The sequence below is a fragment of the Somniosus microcephalus genome, chromosome 18 (genome assembly GCF_052327205.1).
Source record: "Somniosus microcephalus isolate GS21.2 chromosome 18, FLI_Smic_1.0, whole genome shotgun sequence".
NCBI classification, from domain to species: domain Eukaryota; kingdom Metazoa; phylum Chordata; class Chondrichthyes; order Squaliformes; family Somniosidae; genus Somniosus; species Somniosus microcephalus.
The window spans coordinates 13,330,406-13,356,223 of record NC_141004.1 but is presented as its reverse complement, the minus strand read 5'-3'; the positions used below and the strand labels follow the sequence as shown (position 1 = coordinate 13,356,223).

At 43.1% G+C, this 25,818-nt stretch overlaps 1 protein-coding gene across 1 annotated transcript in view; it reads right to left on the bottom strand.

Moving 5' to 3' along the window:
* Window positions 1–3,765: 3,765 nt before the first annotated feature.
* blacat1 (BLACAT1 overlapping LEMD1 locus) overlaps window positions 3,766–25,818 on the bottom strand; it is a 109,979-nt gene continuing 87,926 nt past the window's right edge. The window contains exon 2 of the mRNA XM_086011053.1: window positions 3,766–9,144. Within this exon, the coding sequence (XP_085867179.1) occupies window positions 9,002–9,103 (102 nt within the window). The 5' untranslated portion in view covers window positions 9,104–9,144 and the 3' untranslated portion in view covers window positions 3,766–9,001. The remainder of the gene's footprint in view (window positions 9,145–25,818) is intronic.

The window sequence follows — 25,818 nt, the reverse complement described above, 5'->3', positions numbered from 1 at the left end:
GAAATATGGAGATGGCAAAAACACTGAATATTTTACATCAGTCTTTACAGTAGAAGACACTAAGAATATCCCAACACTGGACAAACAGGGGGCTAAAGGGGGGGAGGAGCTAAACACGGTCAAAATCACTAAGGAAGTGGTACTCGGTAAAATAATGGGACTCAAGGCGGATAAATCACCTGGACCTGATGGCTTACATCCTAGGGTCTTGAGGGAAGTGGCGGTAGGGATTGTGGATGCATTGGTAATAATTTTCCAAAACTCCCTGGACTCGGCAAAGGTCCCGGCAGACTGGAAAACTGCTAATGTAACACCCTTATTAAAAAAGGGCAGTAGACAGAAGGCTGGAAACTATAGACCGGTTAGCCTAACATCTGTGGTAGGTAAAATTTTGGAGTCCATTATTAAGGAGACAGTAACAGGACATTTGGATAATCATAATTTAATAGGACAAAGTCAGCATGGTTTTATGAAGGGGAAGTCATGTTTGACAAATTTGCTGGAGTTCTTTGAGGAAGTAACGTATAGGGTGGATAAAGGGGAACCAGTGGACGTAGTGTATTTAGACTTCCAAAAGGCATTTGACAAGGTGCCACACAAAAGATTATTGCTTAAGATTAAAAATCACGGGATTGGGGGTAATATTCTGGCATGGATAGAGGATTGGCTATCTAACAGAAGGCAGAGAGTTGGGATAAATGGTTCATTCTCAGACTGGCAATCAGTAACTAGTGGTGTTCCACAGGGGTCAATGCTGGGTCCCCAACTCTTTACAATCTATATTAACGATTTGGAGGAGGGGACCGAGTGTAACATATCAAAGTTTGCAGATGATACAAAGATGGGAGGGAAAGTAGTGAGTGAGGAGGACATAAAAAACCTGCAAGGGGACATCGACAGGCTAAGTAAGTGGGCAGAGATTTGGCAGATGGAATACAATACTGGAAAGTGTGAGGTTATGCACTTTGGCAGGAAAAATCGTAGAGCAAGTTATTATCTTAATGGCAAGAAACTGGAAAGTACTGAAGTACAAAGGGATCTGGGGGTCCTGGTGCACGAAACTCAAAAGGTTAGTATGCAGGTGCAGCAAGTGATTAAGAAGGCCAATGGAATGTTGGCTTTCATTGCTAGGGGATAGAATATAAAAATAGGGAGGTATTGCTTCAGTTGTACAAGGTATTGGTGAGACCGCACCTGGAATACTGCGTACAGTTTTGGTGTCCATACTTAAGAAAGGACATACTTGCTCTCGAGTCAGTACAAAGAAGGTTCACTCGGTTAATCCCGGGGATGAGGGGAGGTTGAGTAGATTGGGACTCTACTCATTGGAGTTCAGAAGAATGAGAGGCGATCTTATTGAAACATATAAGATTGTGAAGGGGTTGGATTGGGTGGATGCGGGGAAGATGTTCCCGATGATGGGTGAAACTAGAACTAGGGGGCATAGTCTTAGAATAAGGGGCTGCTCTTTCAAAACTGAGATGAGGAGGAACTACTTCACTCAGAGGGTGGTAGGTCCATGGAATATGCTGCCCCAAAAAGCTGTAGAAGCTACATCATTACATAAATTTAAAACAGAAATAGACAGTTTCCTAGAAGTAAAGGGAATTAAGGGTTATGGGGAGCGGGCAGGAATTTGGACATGAGTCTAGGTTCGGATCGGTCATGGCCCTGTGGGTAGCGGAGCGGGCCCAGGGGCCGTGTAGCCTGATCCTGCTCCTATTTCGTGTGTCTAATTCTGTTAGATTCAGGAGATGGTTCTGTGATAGTGGATTGGCGGTTAGGATCAGATCAGCCATGATCTTGTTGAATGGCGGAGCAGGCTCGAGGGGCCGATTGGCCTACTCCTGCTCCTATTTCTTATGTTCTTATGTTCTTATAATCAATGATCAGAGTGACCGCAAACACCATAATCAATGATCACAGTGACCGCAAACATTATAATCAATGATCACAGTGACCGCAAACGCCATAATCAATGATCAGAGTGACCGCAAACATTATAATCAATGATCATAGTGACAGCAAACACCATAATCAATGATCATAGTGACAGCAAACACCATAATCAATGATCAGAGTGACCGCAAACATTATAATCAATGATCATAGTGACAGCAAACACCATAATCAATGATCATAGGGACCACAAACATCATAATCAATGATCATAGTGACCGCAAACATCATAATCAATGATCAGAGTGACCGCAAACATCATAATAAATGATCATAGTGACCGCAAACGCCATAATCAATGATCAGAGTGACCGCAAACATTATAATCAATGATCATAGTGACAGCAAACACCATAATCAATGATCATAGTGGCAGCAAACACCATAATCAATGATCATAGTGACAGCAAACACCATAATCAATGATCATAGTGACAGCAAACACCATAATCAATGATCATAGTGACCACAAACATCATAATCAATGATCATAGTGACAGCAAACACCATAATCAATGATCATAGTGACAGCAAACACCATAATCAATGATCATAGTGACAGCAAACACCATAATCAATGATCATAGTGACCGCAAACACCATAATCAATGATCATAGTGACAGCAAACACCATAATCAATGATCACAGTGACCGCAAACATCATAATCAATGATCATAGTGACAGCAAACACCATAATCAATGATCATAGTGACAGCAAACACCATAATCAATGATCATAGTGACAGCAAACACCATAATCAATGATCATAGTGACAGCAAACACCATAATCAATGATCATAGTGACAGCAAACACCATAATCAATGATCATAGTGACAGCAAACACCATAATCAATGATCATAGTGACAGCAAACACCATAATCAATGATCATAGTGACCACAAACATCATAATCAATGATCATAGTGACAGCAAACACCATAATCAATGATCATAGTGACAGCAAACACCATAATCAATGATCATAGTGACAGCAAACACCATAATCAATGATCATAGTGACCGCAAACACCATAATCAATGATCATAGTGACAGCAAACACCATAATCAATGATCATAGTGACAGCAAACATCATAATCAATGATCATAGTGACCACAAACATCATAATCAATGATCATAGTGACAGCAAACACCATAATCAATGATCATAGTGACAGCAAACATCATAATCAATGATCATAGTGACAGCAAACACCATAATCAATGATCATAGTGACAGCAAACACCATAATCAATGATCATAGTGACAGCAAACACCATAATCAATGATCATAGTGACAGCAAACACCATAATCAATGATCATAGTGACCACAAACATCATAATCAATGATCATAGTGACAGCAAACACCATAATCAATGATCATAGTGACAGCAAACATCATAATCTATGATCATAGTGACAGCAAACACCATAATCAATGATCATAGTGACCGCAAACACCATAATCAATGATCATAGTGACAGCAAACACCATAATCAATGATCATAGTGACAGCAAACACCATAATCAATGATCATAGTGACAGCAAACATCATAATCAATGATCATAGTGACAGCAAACACCATAATCAATGATCATAGTGACCGCAAACACCATAATCAATGATCATAGTGACAGCAAACACCATAATCAATGATCACAGTGACCGCAAACATCATAATCAATGATCATAGTGACAGCAAACACCATAATCAATGATCATAGTGACAGCAAACACCATAATCAATGATCATAGTGACAGCAAACACCATAATCAATGATCACAGTGACCGCAAACATCATAATCAATGATCATAGTGACAGCAAACACCATAATCAATGATCATAGTGACCGCAAACATCATAATCAATGATCATAGTGACCGCAAGCCTTGATCAGCTTTTGTCCATCTAAAGTGAAACTGTACGCCTGAAATAAATCACAAACATCTGTGGGATGATGTAACTTTAAATTAGTACCTTTGGATGAAATTAGACATTACTTAGAGTGCAGTGCTGGGTTGAATAAAGAGATCCATTATATTATTCTCACATATAAGAATACTTAAAATTTTTGCCTTCAAAGGGAGACTTTTGCTTGATGTTTAATGAAAGATCCATTGGTTTATTTATTTTAGCCTTTTTCAGTGAAAACTGTAGGTCTACATTTTCCAAACTGCGTTGCCTCAAATCCCACAATTTTCCATCCATTTAAGTCAGTGTGCACCTGTGATTTTCCAATCAGGTAGCTGCTGCTTGCGAGTTAGCCCATGTACCAAGGTCACACACGACCACTGTAACACAACTGTGTGCAGAAAAAAGACTGATATTGCGTTGCTTAACTACCAATGGCATGAGGAAATTTAGCCCGCATTCTCGACACTGAATATTATCTACTTGGCCTGAAATATTAAACTCAGCATTGTGTACTTATCTCACACTTGCAAGCACTGATAAGATTAGTTCCATTTCACTAAAAGTTTTTTCCCCCAAGATTTAGCTAAAGAACCAGCGGGGTGAAGAGGAGAATTTTTTTTACGCAGCGAGTTGTTATGATCTAGTGTGCATTACCTAAAAGGGGGGTGGAAGCAGATTCAATAGTACATTTCAAACAAGGGAATTGGATAAATACCTGGAAGGAGAAAAATTTGGAGGGCTATGGGGAAAGAGCAGGGAAGTGGGACTAATTGGTCAGCTCCGCCAAAGAGCCGGCACAGGCACGAAGGGCCGAATGGACTCCTTCTCTGCTGTATCATTCTATAATTATACCCCATTCATGGGACAATCATGAGCGGAGGGGAAATGAAAAAACACCAAGGGCTGGATTTTCTGAATGGAGACGCGTTGGAGGCGGGACTGCTGCTTGCCGGGTCTCAGGCCCGCCTCCATCATCCTCTGGCCAACCAGCGGCATTTTCCCGATTGACCTTGTTAAGCCCGCCCTGCGGGCTCAGCAGGCCAGTTAGGGGGAAGTCAGTGACAGAGCACATCAACGTCTGACATGCCATCTGTCAAGATTTCTTGAAAGAGGAAATGTCAGCGTTTGACAGCTCCGTGAATTGTCAAACACTGACATTCTGTGTAGTTTGATGAGCCCTTGTGTTCAGGACTCATCAAACCTTTCTACTTTGTAGAAATCAGATGACTGTTGTTTCGGAGGATCCAACAGCCAGTCTGTGAAATCTACAATGAAGGTGTCAGGACTCCGGATTCAGAGCAGCTGAAGGCTGTAGGTAGAAACAAAGGCAAGTGAACATTTTCTAACACTTTACACTCACCTCACATACTTACCACTCCACACTTGCACCCATCACTCACCTCTACATTGCACTTTCAGACCCCTCCGATCCCCGCAGACCTCCTGCTCAACTCCTCCACCCCAGCGGGGTTCTCTGAGGTCAGGAAGCCTGCACTTGAAAAGGTAAAATGGGACTGATCCTTTTTTCTACCTGTTACTACCTGTTAACAGGCGATTAAAAGGATTTAATCCCTTTCCCGCCTCGATGAGACGGGACCCAGATCAGGACGGCTTCCCACCTCCTGGCAAAAGGGCACGGAGGCGGGATAGGGGCGGGTTTGCCATCCGCCCCCACTTTCTGCAACTTTACCGGCAGTCCCGCCTCCATACCCACCTCCTTGGGGCTGGCAAAATCCAGCCCCTTATGTCTGAACAAATATTACGTAAGCAGTTCGATAGAAAAGAGTGGAAATCAATGGTAACTGTTTCTGCAATAGTTTCTTCCCTCTCTTGGGATGCTCCGTGCTACATCACACATCCAGCTGGGAGGCCAGGCTCTGCGACTTGTTCCCAGACTTCCTACAGTGCTGCTTTTAAAGTGACCTGCGGGAGTGGAGAAGGAGCAAGCCATTGAATTTGGCTGTGTTCCCTCCCTGCAGGGAATCCCTCTAGCCTCCGCTCGCCTTGCCGCAACAAGTGACGTCGCGCAACTGTGTCCTACCCTTCTGCATGTGCGGTGTTTTAAAAGCTAACCTTATGTGAAAGAAAGAAACAAAGAAAGTCTTGCATTTATATAGCGCCTTTCACGACCACCGGATGTCCCAAAGCGCTTTACAGCCAACGAAGTACTTTTTGAAATGTAGTCACTGTGGTAATGTAGGAAGCGTGACAGCCAATCTGCGCACAGCAAGCTCCCACAAACAGCAATATGATAATGACCTGATAATGTGTTTTAGTGATGTTGATTGAGGGGTAAATATTGGCCCAGGACACTGGGGAGAACTCCCCGGTGCTTTAGAGCACTGTAATACCATCTTACCCAGAACGCAACAAGAGATGCAAGTGTTCTACTTAGCGGTTGAAAATGTTTTGCTTATATGTAATAAGCTACTCGATTTCAGCCAACACCAGTTGGTGCCCCACAATTGGCCTCAGTACCCCAGGACTAAAGAGGCCAAAATTCAGTCAGTGTTGCTAATTCTGCCTTACAGCTGAGGAACTAAAGAAGCTATACTGGTGCAAAACTGCCATTATTGCACACTGAGTAGTCAGTTTTCATAAATAAATTTCTTAAAGTTTTAAGTAATCCTTCCCTTGGTGTCCTCTCGTGCACATGTCTGGACATAAGGTGAGGATAGTATCAGACTCGGCTGGATGCCACTCATAGTCAATTAGCTTCTAACTTTAATAGTCTTAGAATTAAAAAAAAAAGAAAATGCTGTAAATACATAGCAGGTCAGTCAGCATCTATAAAGAGAAAAGAAACAGGTTATGATCTTTCGGGCAAATGCCCTTCATCAAAACCCAATATATCGATTCTGACTCTTATGTATTTGTAGCATTTTTTGCTTTTATTTCAGAGTTCCGGCATTTGCAGATTTCCTTTCTCCTCACTGTCCTGGCTTTTACATGATGAATGGACATGTGGATGAGTTACTTGAGGGCTCCTGGGACCCATAGAGCTGTACCCTAATGAGGAGTAATTGCTTCCAGGAGTGGAGGACGGGAGAGGTAAGAAAGGTGTCAGAAAGGGAGGGGAAATATTTTACAAAAATAACCAACTGAGTTAAATAATGATAATTCCAGATATATAAAAATGAGAACAATTATGAGTTTATCTTAAGTGGTTCCTACTTTATCCTGTTAGAAATGATTGTATTCCTTGGACTACACTTTGAATTGTGAAAGAGTCGTGAAAATTACGAGTCTACAGCACAGAAACAGGCCATTCGGCCCAACCAGTCTGTGCCGGTGTTTATGCTCCACACGAGCCTCCTCCTACCCTACTTCATCTCGGCCACTCTACTTCATCCAAGAAAAATATTCTTTATAAGCCATACCGTCAAAAGAGGGACAACGAGGAGATTTGGAACTCTGTCCTTACTTAAGAAAGCCCACTCATTTAAATAACTTTACCATTCAGTTTGACTAGTTTCTAGGCTCTGCAGGTATCAGAGATGCTCCGCGGCCTGTCAAACTCATGAAATATGGAAGGTGCAAGTACAGCGGGGACTGCAGTCTGTTCCACTGTAGCACACGGTATTTGCCAAACCCGACGAATACTGATTTACTGAATGCCTTTATACTGCCTTGGACAAACTGCTAGTCAGCAATAAAAGATTTTTCTCTACATTTCAAACACCAGATGTTGCAAAGTAAGATGAAGGACCAGAGCATCACTGCCATCGTATTATTCGTTTTAAAATTTAAAAAAATAACTGCAGCCCTAGCTCATACATTTCGGTGGGACTGTGCTGCAGAACCATGACATAATCTGGGTGGGGGAGTTTTCGATCGCATCATAACCAATGTTCCCTGTAAGCCGCGCGGCTGCGCAGCACTCCAGGGACCCTGCACAGACGGCTTGCCGGCTTTTCAATGCAAAAATCCGCGCATGCACGGTATTTTAAATGTCCCACGCAGCCCCTTAAAGGGAGCATTGATCATAACCTCGTGAGAGATCGTGCTAGAGCAGCTAACGAACGGCATTTGAACACCACGATTGTCTCCAAGCCTCAAAGCACCGCAGTGATAAATAGCCAGGCTAAAGTGCTTAATGGCGCAGTCTGGCAATATCTGCATTGCAGACTTCCACTAGCGTTTCCAACTCTCCAGGGATTAAAGATTAATCTCCTGGACACTGATGCGAGCAACAAAAATGATAAGGGGGACGTAAAAAAAAAAACGGGTGTTTTTTTTTTCATTTTCTTTGAGCGCTTTCGTTTATTAATTAATAAAATATTAGCGCTAGGGAAAAAAAGCTGTTTGACTGGGTGGGGTGGTTGGAGCCAAGAGACAAGTGATGAAACCTCCAGCAATATGTCCAACTAGAGTTCGCAGCGCTAACTTCCAATGAGAATGACAGGATACGGTGCAATATTGTACAATAGCAGTTACAAGAAAAGCCCTCCTTTGCTGCTGACAATAGGGAACAAGATATAACCATAATATACCACAATTCTCCATTTTAGAGGGAGCAAGCTAACCGATGCTCCTTTATAGATCAGTGGCAATGGGACATTGCTCGCACAGGCATAGTTGGATTGCTTCAGGTGTTAGGTCCCAGCACCTGCAATAACCCAATGTCCGCAGTATTATTTAAAGAAAATGGATTTAAAATACAACCAACTCCCCACCCCCTAAACATCAAAGGAAATATCAAGATGCAATTGAATTTTCAGTACAATCTGCACCCTTCAGGAAAATATTTGGACGCCTCACACTGCCATTTTTGAAATGCATGGCTCTGTAGAATAAGAAAAGGTGCTAGAATCATTTTGTGTAGGATCTGTGGTGTTTCGCCTTGAGTGGAACTGTCTACAAGTTATTCATGTTATAAGTTGTGGCTCGACCTATTTTCTAGAGGTTGTTAATGCAAAACAGATATTAATGCACACTCCCAACAGGTCAGCAGAACGGAGGTCTTTCTCTCTAGAAGGACATTGTCAGATGCAGTCTATCTCATGGTTTGTTCATTACTCTGGGGCAAGAGCATCACGTTGGATTCCAAGAGATACAGCTGCCCCCCTGTATAAGGTGGGGCCGGGTTGAGTATACCATAATCCTTAGCCCGTTTTTACACAGATGTCTCCCGTTCCGAACCATGTTCTTCCTTCTTTTTCTTAGAATTGCACAAGCCATGGAGTCCACAGAAACAGGCAAATGTGAATTGGGGCATCACCTATGAGAGTCAGTGCATGGCATCGAACAACCGTTGATCTGAAAAATAAATAAAAGTGTTTTCAGGATTTGAGAGAAAGAAAGAGAATGCACTGTGGGAAACATTAAGGCTAGGATCCTTTAGGTAACTGCTCATGCCCTGGGTTTACTGGACCTTTATATGAAATCTGAGAGATTGCCCCAAAGGCTGCTCTCTCTCTATTTGCAATTTGATACCACAATCTCTTTACAACACAGATATGAGGCGATGTTTCCCCACAGTACTCAACCTCGGAATAAGTTACTTAAAAGTGATGTGTCCCTAGGTAGCAATTTTTTATCCAATTAAATTTAAGTGCTCCTAATGAATTTCAGTTCTGTGGGAGCACTTTTTTCACTCAACTCTTTTCGATCTACAGAACAAAGAAGTTTTATTTGATTTTAATTGATTTTATTTGACTTAAAAAATGATAAAAGTTTTTCTCTTACATCTGGCCAGCATCCCCAGTAATTTACGAAAGCAAGCACAGGCGTGTTGAGTTGGAGTTTGGGTAAGGCAGTGTAGCAGTTTAGCAACCCAGAGGTCAGAGGGCCCAACTCCAACCTATGCTCCCTGGGGTCTGGCTTTCCCTGCTGTAAGAATGGGTGTCGCAGAATCACCCCAATAGCCCAGCTCCTGCAATTCGCAATCGGGCAATTACAGAGCTATTAACAATGGCACTGAAGCATTGAAGGTGCCCACCCAGGTCAGACAAAGAAACTGCCTTATGAAAGACCCTGTAGATGGAGTATGGTAGCCAAGTGGTTATAGAAACATAGAAGATAGGAGCAGGAGTAGGCCATTTGGCCGCTTGAGCCTGTTCTGCCATTTAATGAGATCATGGCAGATCATCCAAATTCAGTACCCTGTCCCTGCTTTCTCCCCATATCCCTTGATCCCTTTAGCCTTAAGAAATATATCTAACTCCTTCTTGAATATATTTAATGAATTGGCCTCAACTGCCTTGTGTGGTAGAGAATTCCACAGGTTCACCACTCTCTGGGTGAAGAAATTCCTCCTCATCTCAGTCCTAAATGGCTTACCCCTTATCCTTAGACTGTGACTCCTGTTTCTGGACTCTCCCGCCATCAGGAACATCCTTCCTGCATCTAGTCTGTCTAGTCCTGTTAGAATTTTATGTTTCACTGAGATCCCCTCTCATTCTTCTAAACTCCAGCGAGTATAAGCCCAATCGACCCAATCTCTCCTCATATGTCATTCCTGCCATCCCAGGGTAATGGACAATCAGCCTAGTGGTTGTAAGTTCAAATCCCACCACTGAAAATTGTGAAATTGAATTTAACAAATCTGGTCATTTGTGGTCTAGCACTTGAATGATCATGAAACCTATTGGATTGTTGTAAAAACCCAGCTGGTTCACTAATGTCCTGGTATGGCCTACAATTGATTGCAAGAAATATGTTTATATGTATTTTTATACATTAAAGTGCAAAACTCACAAGAGCACCCTTTTTCATAGCCACAAGTTAATATAATCTTAGTGATGGAAATTGGAAATATTAATTAAATTTAACATAAGCAAACTCCTGATTTAATGATGCATCATTGGCAGCCACGTCTTTAGCCACTTGGGCACCGTGCTGAGGAATTCCCCCCAAATCCCTTCGGCTCTCCACTTGTCTATCCTCTTTTAAAACCCTCCTTGAAGCCCACCTCTTTGACCTAAGCTTTTGGTCATCCCTCCTAAAGTCTCCTTCTTCGTCTTGGTGTCCAGTATTCAATTATACCTCTGCGAAGCGCCTTGTTGTGTTTTATCTATGTTAAAGGTGCTATATAAAAGAAAAAAAGACTTGCATTTCTATGGTGCTTTTCATGACCTCAGGACGTCCCAAAGTGCTTTACAGCCAATTAAGTACATTTTGAACTGTAGTTACTGTTGTAATGTAGGATACGTGGCAGCCAATTCGTGCACAGCAAGGTCCCACAAACAACAATGTGATAATGACCTGATAATCTGTTTTAGTGATGTTAGTTGAGGGATAAATATTGGCCAGGACACCGGGGAGAACTCCCCTGCTCTTCTTCGAAATAGTGCCACGGGATCTTTTACATCCACCATAGAGGGCAGACATCGCCTCGGATTAAGGATTTTCATCCGAAAGACGGCACCTCCGACAGTGCAGCATTCCCTCAATTCTGCACTTGAGTGTAAGCCTAGATTATGTGCTCAAGTCTGCAGAGTAGGGCTTGAACCCACAACCTTCTGACTCGGAGCTGAGGGTGCTACTCACTGAGGTACGGCTGACACCATTACAGTCGGAATCCACCGGAGTGGGTGTGGATTTTCACAGCCCAAAAATGGAGCTTGCAGGAAGCTAGGGGATGAATACAACATTGCGAGTGCCTCCCCACCCCCACCCCCCAACAATTATGTAAGTAAAATAAAGTGCATTAGAAAAAATACATAATTGGACTTCAAAAGACCAGCTCAGTAGCAACATACCCTAGGAAGCAAACAGGTCCCAGGTCTAATGCACGCACTTCCTGGCAGTTCCAGACACGGACCCTGCCTAACCTAGAAACACAGGCCCTGTACACAACTGACTCTGAAATCAGTGGTGCCACCGACATGCTTTCCTTCATAAAATGAGCGTTTGGCTATGTCACATCCATAAATATTACCCAAGCATTTAAGACTCATTGTGGCTTTTTCTGAGACCTTTACAAATACCTTTTGACCCATTATATAAATTAAAAATAATGAGCATGCTAATAGATGGCTGGAAGAGATCCTTGAGAGGATTCCGGGGTAACTGCTCAAGCATCAGTCATTCACAGTGACTCTGAACAACACACATTAATGAATGTTAACAGAAATGGATTAGGGTCTGAAATGTGCAGCTTGACTGATGCAAGAGGAATGCATTCAATGCATAATCAGTCTCTGGAGTGTAATTTTCACAACAGGAGGATTTTCTGAATACATCCTCTCCCTTCTTTTGCCTCATCTTCTCTCCTCTCCCTACATTTTTCTAGCTTTCCTGTTCTTCACGAGTCCCTGAATTCAGTTCAAGATCAGCTGCAAGCCTGTTATGCAAAGATTGGGATAAACCTTTTTATGGATCGTACAGCCAGGAGCATCTCTGGTTCAACTCTCAGCCTGTGCTGATGGTTGATCTTAACTACGTGGTAGGAGGGCCATTACAACTAGCCTCCGCGGTTCTGGGTTACAGAGAGGAAGATTGTGGCCAGGGTCCCCATCGCTGGTCACTATCCAGCAACCTCCAATAGTACTTTCTACGTGTGCATGTTGGGTGAGGACAGGGTCAGGTTTAGCTATGATACCTCTATGATTGAATAACATGTTGATACTCACTGTACAACAACAACGTGCATTTATATTATAAATGATTATTCCATCTTAACAGAATGGGGAGGGCCAGGGGACATGAGTTTAAACTTTTCAAGAGTAGGAATAAACTGGATGCTAGGCAATTCTTTTCCTGGAGAGTAGGGAGCCTCTGGAATACATTGCCGGCTGGTATGGTGGGTGCTGACTATCTGCACGCCTTCAAGAGGGAGCCGGACCAGTTCTTGACTGGGGCAGAGATCACATCTTTATAGATAAAACTTGGTCCGTGTGATCTCCTGAACTGGTTTTGATCACCTAACTGAGTTGGAGAGGAATTTTCCAGAGTATATTTTCCCTTAATGACCCTGTTTCTTTTCTCAGTTTCTTTGCTTCTCCCAGGAGATGACGTGGTGAGGGTGGGGCAGCGGGGACGGTGGGCTGGGAGGGGGGGGGGGGGGTGATCAAAGCTTTCTGTCAACATTTTTCAAAAATGTATAAATTTCAAAATTGTGTATTTCACAACAAGATGGAAAAAAATACTAGAGGCAAATTTGAGTTTGTGCTTTTGCCCCTGGAAGTACAGAAGTCAATGGTGTTGAAAGATGAAGCTGCACAAGGTGTTCTGGCCGATATGCATAGTTAGGCAGAGTGGTCTATTTTAGCATTCTGACACAGTTTCTCTGCATCACAGAGTTTGGCGTGTGCTTGCTGCAAAACTGCAGAAAATCGCTTCTGTTGCCAGCAAAACACTCATAGACACGGCAGCTCATTGACGAGAGCTTCGAGGGTCTCTCCCTATTCTCCAGGCCTCATAACCCCCTCCCACATCACCCCAACCTCCCCCCACCCCCAAAACAGCTCATTGGCTTTATATGGTTTAATACAAAACTCAGAAAAATTACAATATTAGAAAAAGAAAGCTTCCTCTCTGCTGGTTACAGCGTGTTGCAGGAATTATTTTTTCTGGATCCACTTTGGCTGGTTTCAGAATTTTGTCTCAGATCTTTTTTTTAAAACAGTTATTACGAGTTTCAGAGTTGGTGAAAGTTAAAAATGAAGTTCTGGCTCTTGAATTGGGTGCCACTCAGTACCTCTGCAGTAATTAGAAGCTTTGAGAGTGTTGGCAATCCTCAGGGTGCAGCAAGTTCTGTAAGTAAAGCTCGAGTTTAAATATATATCGGTAGCAAATACATTTTCATATGTGATATATAAACTGTTGCATAGACTAGGCTTGTATACCCTTGAGTATTGAAGATTAAGTAGTGACCTGATTGTGAGGGTTTTAAGATGATTAAAAGGTTTGATAGGTTAGAGAGAGAGAAACTATTTCCTCTGGTGGGTGAGTTCAGAATAAGGCGGCAAAACCTTAAAATTAGAGCTAGGCCGTTCAGGGGTGATGTCAGGAAGCACTTCTTCACACAAAGGGTAGTGGAAATCTGGAACTCCTCCAATTGAAAATGTGAAAACTGACACTGATAAATTATTGTTTGGTAAGGGTAATAAGGTACAGGAAACTTTGTGTTATCTGGAGGCTAAGTGTCCGGCAAGCTCGAGCCACCGGCAAAAATCAGGAGCTATTTTGTTAGTTTTTTTTTCTTCTCGTGGCTTTTTTTTCCAACAGTCAGGCTCTGGCAAGTCTCTCTGAAGCTGTTGCTAAGCTACAGAGACGCTTCCAAGGTACGGGCCGACTGTTTAGAAGCTGTTGCTAAGCAACAGTGTTTGTTATCAGATACGGAGATGAAAAGCTCCGTATGTTTCAACATTAACGCTGGTGTGTCCGGCAGTTTTGAGGGAACGGCAACAGCTCGGTCCCGTCGGTGCCGGATAGCACAAAGTTTCCTGTATATGGAATCAAGGAAGGAAAATGGAGTTAAGATACAGATCAGCCATGATCTAATTGAATTGTGGAACAGGCTCAAGGGGCTGAATGGCCTCCTCCTGTTCCGATGTTCCTCTACATGTTTTTGCCAACCATCATTTTTTGTTGTTGTTTATATTGTAATTAGTTCCCAGTTCCCTGTGCAACTGTAAAACCATAAGTGGTTTGCATATTTATGCATCTCAGTTACACCCAAGTGGGTACAGTTACAATTGGCACAAATACTGATACTACAATCATTTCTTTTTAATGGATTAGCCAGCACAAAACCTCCTTTACAATAACAGAGTGGAAATTACCGTAGAGGTACAAAGAAAACTGGGATGCATCATCAGCAAGTGTGGATGGAGCAGCTAGCTTCTAGCTACTTTCACTCTGAGTCTACTGCCAGGGAGGCATGGAACCTGAGACACATGGCGATAACATTGCTACAACTGACTTTTGGGCACTGCCATTTTAATAATACCAAGGCATTGCTTGATATTACATTATGTAGATCGAACACTCATCAAACTCAGGTTCCTTCCAATGGACCCTGTAGGATTTGTACAGTTACAAGGCGCTTTTACATTGCCCAGTTATTTCCCTCCTGTCTAGGGAGAGTGGTCTCCATGCATTGCTCGCCACCTTTTACTTTTAAAGGTCGCTAGCAGTCATGCTGAGCTCCATCGTGGAATGAAGAGAATCAGTCGTTCCATCAGCAGCATCAAGGCAGCATTCGACCATGTATGGCACCAAGGAGCCCGAGTAAAACTGCGGTCAATGGAGGCCATGGTGTCAGCCATGGCTCAGTGGGTAGCGGGTTCAAGTCCCACTCCAGAGACTTCAGCATAAAATCTAGGCTGACACTTCAGTGCCATACGGAGGGGCATTCAGAGTGCAGTTGATGCTCGGAGTACTGAGATAAAGTGTTCAGGTGTCTGATTGGCCACTTGTTGGTCATTACTGTTATATTCTTGTATACTGCTTGTGACCTACATTCTCTTTATATTAACATTGATAATTGCAGAGCAGACGGGCAGTGAGTATTTTAGCTCCTGCACTTCCCAATAATGTAATGTGATTCCAGCAAATACTGCAGGAAGGCAGAATGATGGCGAGTGTTCAATCACTTCATATTCTCCCGCACCCCCACAACTCATCTCAGGGTTATCTATAGACAGTGGCTCATCACTGATCCATTTTCACCACATCACCGACTTCACTGCACAAAAACTATGTTTTTACACTAGTGAAATACTAAAATAGTCCACTACAACTACGGGCTATCGAACTGTAGATATGGTGCCTCAGCTAAGCGAGTCCTTAGAGATGGAATTAATGGATTGAAAGTGAACAGATTTCAATCTAATGCTCCTCAGAGATGCATTATAAAGAAATCATTCACTTCAGTCTATCCATTTCACCCGATAGATGGAAATTGAGTTGCATTTTCACGGGTACAGAACTGCCCTTGGAGGTTTAACAGACGCCCAATAACTCCTGTTTAGTACAACAATAAAATCATTTATTTCAAAGCAGTTGATTTTCTTTCTTTGAGCCAAGAAAGTACTTTGTTAACATGTATACTGTGGAATGAATTAAGGTCGTCATCTACTCAAGAAAAAATAAATAATTGGCTCAGTTATAATATCTGCAACTTGCTGATAGGGGGTACCTCACAATGCTCGACGCGAGAAACATAAAGTCATAGCTGCTCATACCAGCAAAAACAGACATGTTTTTTCAATCCAAAAATAAAATTAAAAGCGCCAATAAAGGCTTCTTTCACAGCACCTCCCAAACCCGTGACCGCTTCCACCTAGAAAGACAAGGGCAGCAGGCGCATGGGAACACCACCACCTCCAAGTTCCCCTCCAAGTTACACACCATCCTGACTTGGAAATATATTGCTGATCCTTCATCGCCACTGGGTAAAAATGATGAAACTCCTCCCTAACAGCACTGTGGGAGCACCTTCACCACACGGACTGCAGTGGTTCAAGAAGGCAGCTCACCACCACCTTCTCAAGGGCAATTAGGGATGGGCAATAAATACTGGCCTTGCCAGCAATGCCCACAGCCCATGAACAAATACTAAAAAAAAGGTACTTGTTTGGGTTAATTTTCTCTCTTCCTCTCCTGAAGGTGTTGGTTCCTGCTGGGGTATGGTTCCACAGGTGCTGGTCATCCTCTAATACCTTGCCCTAAGTGGCCACTTTTCACATGATGGCAGTGATTTTCCACAGGCTATACCACCTGGGCATCACAGATGGGCTCATACCTGTTCATCCATGTACACCTTCCAGCAGAAGTTGCTGGATAGTGATCACAAGTGGAAGCACCTGGCACACACCAATAGGGACGTTCACAGTGTATGTACTTTAAGAAACAATAACTGTCTTAAATCACTGTAACCCAGCCTCAGCTTTTGTCCTTTGCAGTATACAACAACACCTCAATCGCTCAGGAATGCACGTACTGTAAGCCACCTAATGTTTTGCTCTTTATTTTTTTTAAGATTTGCTACAAATTTCTATAAACGAATTAATACATCATCATGAAGTTACTGAAGAAAATAGAATTAATTGCTTGGAGTATGTTACAGGTCTTTATACCACACGTGGGGTTTACGATAGCGGTTTCTATTTGATGGTTTACCAGTCTTTAGCTAAACTAAGAAGCTATATAAATGCAAGTTTTTCCTTCTGACCAACCAACTCATTTTAAAAGAATCTAGGGAAGAGATAGCAGAGGCATTACTATACATATTTAATAATTTGTTAGAAAAAGATGTAGTGCCAGAGGACTGGCGGATAACTAACGTAATACCGATATTTAAAGAGGGGGATAGAACATGTCCAGGGAATTATAGACCAGTCAGCTTAACATCAGTGGTCGGAAAAATAATGGAATCCCTACTAAAGGAGAAAATAGAAGAACATCTAGAAACCAAAAACATAGTAATGAATAGTCAGCATGGATTTCAAAAGAGAAAGTCTTGCTTGACCAAGCTCAATGAATCTTTTGAAGAGGTAACAGAGAGTAGACAAGGGTAATGCAGTAGATGTAATTTATCTAGATTTTCAAAAGGCCTTCGATAAGGTACCGCATAATAGACTAATGAATAAGTTCAGAGAATGCGGAGTCAGGGGACAAGTAGCAGAATGCATAGCTAGCTGGCTTCAAGACAGAAAGCAGAGAGTAGGGGTAAAAGGTAGCTATTCACAGTGGCAGAAGGTGGGTAGTGGTGTTCCACAAGGATCAGTGCTGGGACCAATGTTGTTCACAATTTATATTAACAATTTAGACTTTGGAATCAAAAATACAATTTCTAAATTTGCAGATGATACCAAATTGAGGGGGATAGTCAATACTGAGGAGGACTGCAACAAATTACACGACGACATTAATAATCTTGCAGAATGGGCATATAATTGGCAAATGAAGCTCAACACAGATAAATGTGAGGTATTACATTTTGGTAGGAAGAATAAGGAGGTCACTTATTACTTGGAGGGTGCTAGGTGGGGTAGAGGAGCAAAAGGATCTCGGAGTACAAATACACAAATCACTAAAAGTTGCGACACAGGTTAACAAGGCCATAAAAAAGGCAAAGCAAGCACTAGGGTTTTATTTCTAGAGGTATAGAATTGAAAAGTAGGGAAGTTATGCTAAACTTGTATCGAACCTTGGTTAGACCACACTTGGAGTACTGCGGTCAGTTCTGGCCGGCATATTATAAAAAGGATATAGAGACACTGGAGAGGGTGCACAGAAGATTTACAAGGATGATACCAGAAATGCGAGGGTATACATATCAGGAAAGGATGAACAGGTTGAGTCCCTTTTCTCTTGAAAAGAGAAGGCTGAGGGGTGACCTAATAGGTCTTTAAAATCATGAAAGGTTTTGATAGAGTGGATACAGAGAGAGTGTTTCCACTTGTGGGGAAGAGCATAACTAGAGGCCATCAATATAAGATAGTCACCAAGAAATCAAATAGGGAATTTACCCAAAGAGTGGTGAGAATGTGGAACTCGCTACCACAGGGAGTGGTTGAGGCGAATAGTATAGATGCATTTAAGGGGAGGCTAGACAAGCATATGAAGGAGAAGGGAATAGAGGGTTATGCTGATAGATTTAGATGATGAAAGACAGGACGAGGCTCGAGTGGAGCATAAATGCCAGCATGGACTGGTTGGGCTGAATGGCCTGTTTCTGTGCCGTGTATCCTATGTAAAGAGTGACAGTGGCCAGGAGTGACAGAGTGTCTAAACTCACAGTGACCTGTTGTACTCTGGCAAAATAAAATGGAGGGCAAGTATAGTCTCCAGCAGCCACATGTTTCTTAAATAGCAACTACGACCAAAATGATAAGAGAGTAGCAAAGAGTTGGAAAGAAGATGCATTTGCAGTATTGTGTTTTCCAGCTAGAATATTATCGGAAAAATCTGTCTGATGTGACTTACTTGCCAACGTTACTTGTAAGGGAGAAAATGAATTAGGAATGTGGCATAAATACACTAAAAGATTGAGAAGGAAGAATAGATAGGCTGATTGGAGATAGAGGGATAAACACACAGAAAGATCAGAGATTCAGGGATAAATAAACTAAATCCTCACAGATAGAAGGATAAACAGATATTACTTGAAAGATATTTGATCTTCAAACTGGAAAGTGAATAGAATTTACAAATCTTTTACCCATTCAATATGACCACCAACCTGTCCATTATAACACAGTTGTGATTGTGCAAACATGTGTGATAAATCTTCAGTTAGCTACCAGGTTTGAGAACTCAGACAGCTTGAATCCTCCAATGTGAGTATTTGTCTCTATAAAACGTAATGGCAATAATCTAGTAACTGAGGTCACAGAGTTTGCATCGAGACAAGGCAGGGCTTGACGCAATCTCAGTGCCCATCCCTGGCTCCAGAAAGACTCCAGCTGGCTCTTTTCTAATGTTACAGTAGGACCTACTGAGAGTAAGCTATATCCAGCATTAGTGAATGGGTTAGAAGACGATCGCAAGACTGTAGCTCTCCGCATGAGCACAGGCCAAAGCCAACCCCAAGGAACATAACTAGACCCAGCTTGCCAAGCATGCAAGGTTCGGCTCAACTCTAAACAGCTACAATTTGGAATTGTACTTGGCCCAATTTTATTCTAAGACGCATTGAACAAATGCTCAAACCTCACTGCAGTGCACAATCAACATAGAACCCCTAAGGGTAGTGACATTTCTGTAATTATATGGATTATAAAACAAATCCAGTGCTTTCTCCAGGGTTCCAATTGTGAATACTGGCACCAGCTGGCACAGGGGCAGGTTCGCGGTATTGTTCAATGACATCTGGAGAATTCTGACTGCCAATACCTGATGCTATCTGATACTGGGCAGGTGCCAGCTGTCACTCAATGGTATCTAGAGGGTTCAACTGCTAATTCCTGATACTACATTGCACTGGACAGATGCCAGGTATTATTCAGTAGTATCTGGAGGGCTTTAACTGGCGGTCCCTGACAGCGGCCAGCAGGTGTTTTGCTTGGGGTTGAAATCGCAAATATTGTCTACTGAGTATATGGGGAATTTAGAGCAGCTGAGGCCAGGAATCTCATTTCGCTTTTTTATTGAGTGAGCTGTGTTGTCTGTAACAATGGCTGTTTTCCAATATAACAATCACTGCACTTCAAAAAAAAATCATTATGTAGAACATATTGTGATAATTTGACTGGAAAAGCATGATATAAATGCACGTATTACATAACACAGACAGGTAATTAGTGAACTAGCACTGCACTGAACTGACAGTAAATTGCCTAGGTTAGAAAATGAATTCTCAGGATTAGGGCATTGCTAGCAAGGTCAGCATTTATTGCCCATCCCCTAGTTGTCCTTGAGAATGTGGTGGTGGGCCTTCTTCTTGAACCATTGCAGTCCAAGTGGTAAAGGTACTCCCATGATGCTGTTATGTTCTTAAAACCCTGGAACTCCGAACCTAAGAAACAGGAGCAGGAATAGGCCACTTGGCCCCTCGAGCCTGCTCCGCCATTCAATAAGATCATAGCTGATCTTGGGCTCAAAGCCACTTCCCTGCCTGCTCCCCATAACTCTTCACTCCCTTATCTTGCAAAAATCTATCTCCACCTTAAATGTATTTAATGACCCAGCCTCCACAGCTCTCTGTGGCAAAGAATGCCACAGATTTACGACCCTCAGAGAAGAAATTCCTCCTCATCTCAGTTCTAAAAGGGCGACCCTTTATTCTGAAACTATGCCCCTGAGTTCTAGATTTCCCCATGAGGGGAAACATCCTCTCTGCACCTACCTTATCGAGCCCCCTCAGTATCTTATATGTTTCAATAAGATCCCCTCTCATCCTTCTAAATTGCAATGAGTATAGGCCCAACCTTTCCTCATAAGTCAACCCCGTCATCTCTGGAATTAACCTAGTGAATCTTCTCTGAACTGCCTCCAATGCAAGTTTTGACCTAGCGATGATGAAGGAACAGTGATATATGTCCAAGATGGGATGGTGTGTGACTTGTAGGGGGAGCTTGGAGGTTATGGTGTCTCCATGCACCTGCTGCCCCTGTCCTTCTTGGTAGTGGAGGTCGCAGATTTGTGAGGTGCTCTCGAAGAAGCCTTGGTGAGCTGCTGCAGATAGTACACACTGTAGATAGTACACATTGCAGCCACGGTACGCCGATAGTGGAGGAAGTGGATCCATAAGGTGGCGGATGGGGTGCCAATCAAGCAAGCTGCTTTGTCCTGGATGGTGTCGAGCTTCTTGAGTGTTGTTGGAGCTGCACTCATCCAGGCAAGTGGCGAGTATTCCATCACACTCCTGACTTGTGCCTTGTAGATGGTGGACAGGCTTTGGGGAGTCAGGAGGTGAGCCTCTCGCCACAGAATACTCAGTGTCTGACCTGCTCTAGCAGCCATGGTATTTATGTGGCTGGTCCAGTTGAGTTTCTGGTCAATGGCGACACCCAGGATGTTGATGATGTGGGACTCGGCGCATTGGTAGTCAATGGGACATTGGAAACCATCTGTAACAGTTAATTTTCCTTTCCTGCATTTCAACTAGACTGTGTTAGCACAGGACAACAATCAGAAATCACACAATAATCTGCCGAAGCTGCTTAATTAGTTATTGCAGTCACGTCGCCTCCCCATCAGATGGAATTCATTATTTGCTAAATCGTGATCAACAACTCTCTCTAGTCCTTGTAGACCAGCCCACCATTTCGTACATAGTAACCTCCATCTTAAACACTATATAAAACTCAAGAAAGAAAATTCTATTTTCATCACGTGCTTTGAGTTGACAACATTCAAACTCTTCATCTGTGGTTCTGTGCTGGGAATGGGAAGGATCAGATCAGGGCAGAACATTTTTTTTTAGAACAAGGAGCTCCTTGGAGGGTTACACAATGTATGGCCGTGGTGGGCTGGATGAAATTATGAAGCACATCAGATCTGGCGAAGTCCCATATTAGGCACCCCAAACCTAGTAAGATAAATATTAGGATCAGCTTTACTTTAATGCAAGCAATTATCCTTTTGTTGCTCACTGACCTCCTGGTTAAGCAGTGCCTCGATTTCAAAATTCTCATCCTTGTTTTCAAATCCCTCCATGGCCTCGCCCCTCCCTATCTCTGTAATCTCCTTCAGCCCCACAACCCCCCGAGATATCTGCGCTCCTCTAATTCTGCCCTCTTGAGGATCCCTGATTATAACCGCTCAACCATCGGTGGTCGTGCCTTCTGTTGCCTGGGCCTTAAGCTCTGGAATTCCCTCCCTAAACCTCTCCGCCTCACTACCTCTCTTTCCTCCTTTAAGACGCTCCTTAAAACCTACGTCTTTGACCAAGCTTTTGGTCACCTGCCCTAATTTATCCTTATGTGGCTCGGTGTCAAATTGTTTGTCTAAAAATACTCCTGTGCAGCGCCTTGGGACGTTTTACTACGTTAAGGGCACTATATAAATACAAGTTGTTGTTGTTATTTTAAGCAGCGGACCTGGGTGTGGAGTGAGGACCGCGGCGGAGCTTAAAAACGGCGGCAACGAGGCGAGGCCCGACCAGAGCGGCGGACCTGGGTGTGGAGTGAGGACCGCAGCGGAGTTTAAAAGCGGCAGCAATGAGGCGAGGCTTACCAATTCAGCAGCGGGAGAGAGAGGTAAAAAGTAATCAAAGTGTGACGTCACCAGGAAGCAGGTAAGTGATTGGTTGGTGAGTATGTCTCTCTTTTTTAAACTTTAACTCTGTGGTTTATAGTTACTAAGGTCTCTCTGGTGTAGTGGGGACTGTTGGTAAACCATTTAACTGTAGTGTAATTAATGGGATTGATTGATTTAATTTAAATTCAATTAATTAAAGGGTAAGTCATGGCAGGACAGCCTGGTGCTGTGGTATGCTCCTCCTGCACTATGTGGGAACTCAGGGACACTTCCTGTGTCCCTGACAACTACATGTGCAGGAAGTGCATCCAGCTGCAGCTACTGACAGACCGCATTGCAGCACTGGAGCTGCGACTGGATGCGTACTGGAGCGGTCGCGATGCTCGGGACGATGTGACTAGCACGTTTACGGAGTTGGACACACCGCAGGTAGAGGTTGGACAGGAAGAAAGGGAATGGGTGACCAACAGGCAGAGTACTAGGCGCAGGCAGGTAGTGCAGGGGTCCCCCGTGGACATCCCCCTCTCAAACAGATACACCACTTTGAGTGGTGTTGGGGGGGATGGCTTATCAGAGGAAAGCAGTAGCAGCCAACTTCCTGGCACCAGGAGTGGCTCTGCTGCACAGGATGGGAGGAAAAAGAGCGGGAGAGCTATAGTAATAGGGGATTCTATTGTAAGGGGAATAGATAGGCATTTCTGCAGCCGCAAACAAGACTCCAGGATGGTGTGTTGCCTCCCTGGTGCAAGGGTCAAGGATGTCTCAGAGCGGCTGCAGAACATCTTGGAAGGGGAGGGTGAACAGCCAGTTGTTGTGGTGCATATAGGCACCAACGATATAGGTAAAAAGGATGAGGTCCTAAAAGCGGAATAGAGGGAGTTAGGAGGTAAATTAAAAAATAGGGCCTCAAAGGTAATAATCTCAGGATTGCTACCAGTGCCACGTGCTAGTCAGAGTAGAAATAGAAGGATATTTCAGATAAATACGTGGCTAGAGGAATGGTGCAACGGGGAGGGATTCAAGTTCCTGGGACATTGGAACTGGTTCTGGGGGAGGTGGGACCAGTTCAAACCGGACGGTTTGCACCTGGGCATGGCTGGAACCAATGTCCTAGGGGGAGTGTTTGCTAGTGCTCTGGGGGAGGGTTTAAACTAAAAAGGCAGGGGGTTGGGAACCTGAGCAGGGAGACAGAGGAAAGGGAAACAAGGATAAAAGCAAAAGATAGGAAGGAGAAAAACAAAAGTGGCAGTCAAAGAAATCAACGGTTTAAATCAAACGTGGCCACAGTAAATAATAATTCTAATAGGTCTAAGAGCATTAAAAAAACAAGCCTGAAGGCTTTGTGTCTTAATGCGAGGAGCATTCGTAATAAGGTGGATGAATTGGCTGCACAAATAGAGGTAAACGAATATGATTTGGTTGGGATTACGGAAACGTGGCTCAAGGATGGCCAAGGCGGGGAACTCAACATCCAGGGGTATTCGATATTCAGGAAAGATAGGCAAAAAGGAAAGGGAGGTGGGGTAGCATTACTGGTTAAAGAAGGGATTAACACAATTGTAATGAAGGATATTAGCTCTGATGATGTGGAATCTGTATGGGTAGAATTGAGAAATACTAAGGGGCAGAAAACGTTAGTGGGAGTGGTATATAGACCTCCAAACAGTAAGGCGGAGGTTGGGGATGGCATTAAAAGGGAAATTAAAGAAGCGTGCAATAAGGGCACAGCAGTCATCATGGGTGACTTTAATCTACATATAGATTGGGCTAACCAAATTAGTAACAATACTGTAGAGGAGGAATTCCTGGAGTGTTTACGGGATGGTTTCCTGGACCAATATGTCGAAGAACCAACCAGAGATCAGACCATCTTAGACTGGGTATTATGTAACAAGAAAGGATTAATAAGCAATCTTGTTGTACGAGCCTCCTTGGGTCGGAGCGATCATAATATGATCGAATTCTTCATTAAGATGGAGAATGAAGTAGTTGACTCAGAGACTAGGGTCCTAAATTTAAATAAAGGAAACTATGATGGTCTGAGGAGCGAGTTGGGTAGGATTGATTGGGGAATGTCACTCAAAGGGTTGACGGTAGATAGGCAATGGCAAACATTTAAAGACCGCATGGATGAACTACAGAACTTGTTCATCCCAGTTTGGCATAAAAATAAAACAAAAAAGGTGACTCAACCGTGGCTAACAAGGGAAATTAGGGATAGCATAAGATCCAAGGAGAGGACATATAAATAGGCCAGAAAAAGCAATAATCCTGAGGATTGGGAGCAGTTTAGGATTCAACAAAGGAGGACAAAGGGATTAATTAAGAAGGGGAAAATAGAGTATGAGAGTAAGCTTTCAGGGAACATAAAAACTGACTGTAAAAGCTTTTATAGATATGTGAAGAGAAAAAGATTGGTGAAGTCAAGCGTAGGTCCCTTGCAGTCAGAATCAGGGGAATTTATAATGGGGAACAAAGAAATGGCAGACCAACTAAATACATATTTTGGTTCTGTCTTCACAAAGGAGGACACAAATAACCTCCCAGAGATGCCGGGGAACATAGGGTCTGATGAAAGGGTGGAACTGAAAGAAATCAGTATTTGTAGGGAAATGGTGTTAGGAAAATTGATGGGACTGAAGGCCGATAAATCCCCAGGGCCTGATAATCTACATCCCAGGGTACTTAAGGAAGTGGCCCTAGAAATAGTAGATGCATTGCTGGTCATCTTCCAGAACTCGATAGACTCTGGAACAGTACCCATGGATTGGAGGGTAGCTAATGTTACCCCACTATTCAAAAAAGGTGGTAGAGAAAAAGCGGGGAATTATAGACCGGCAAGCCTGACATCGGTACTGGGGAAAATGCTAGAGTCCATTATAAAAGATGTAATAGCAGAGCACTTGGAAAGCAGTGACGGGATCGGACAAAGTCAACATGGATTTACAAAAGGTAAATTGTGCTTGACTAACCTACTGGAATTTTTTGAGGATGTAACTGGTAAAATAGATAAGGGAGAACCAGTGGATGTGGTATATTTGGACTTTCAGAAGGCTTTCGATAAGGTCCCGCATAAGAGATTAGCGTGCAAAATTAAGGCACATGGGATTGGGGGCAAGGTATTGACTTGGATAGAGAACTGGTTGGCGGATAGAAAGCAAACAGTTGGAATAAACGGGTCGTTTTCCGAGTGGCAGGCAGTGACTAGTGAGGTACCGCAAGGATCGGTCCTAGGACCCCTGCTGTTCACAAAATATATTAATGATCTGGATGAGGGAATTGGATGTAATATCTCCAAATTTGCAGACGACACAAAGCTGGGTGGGAGGGTATGCT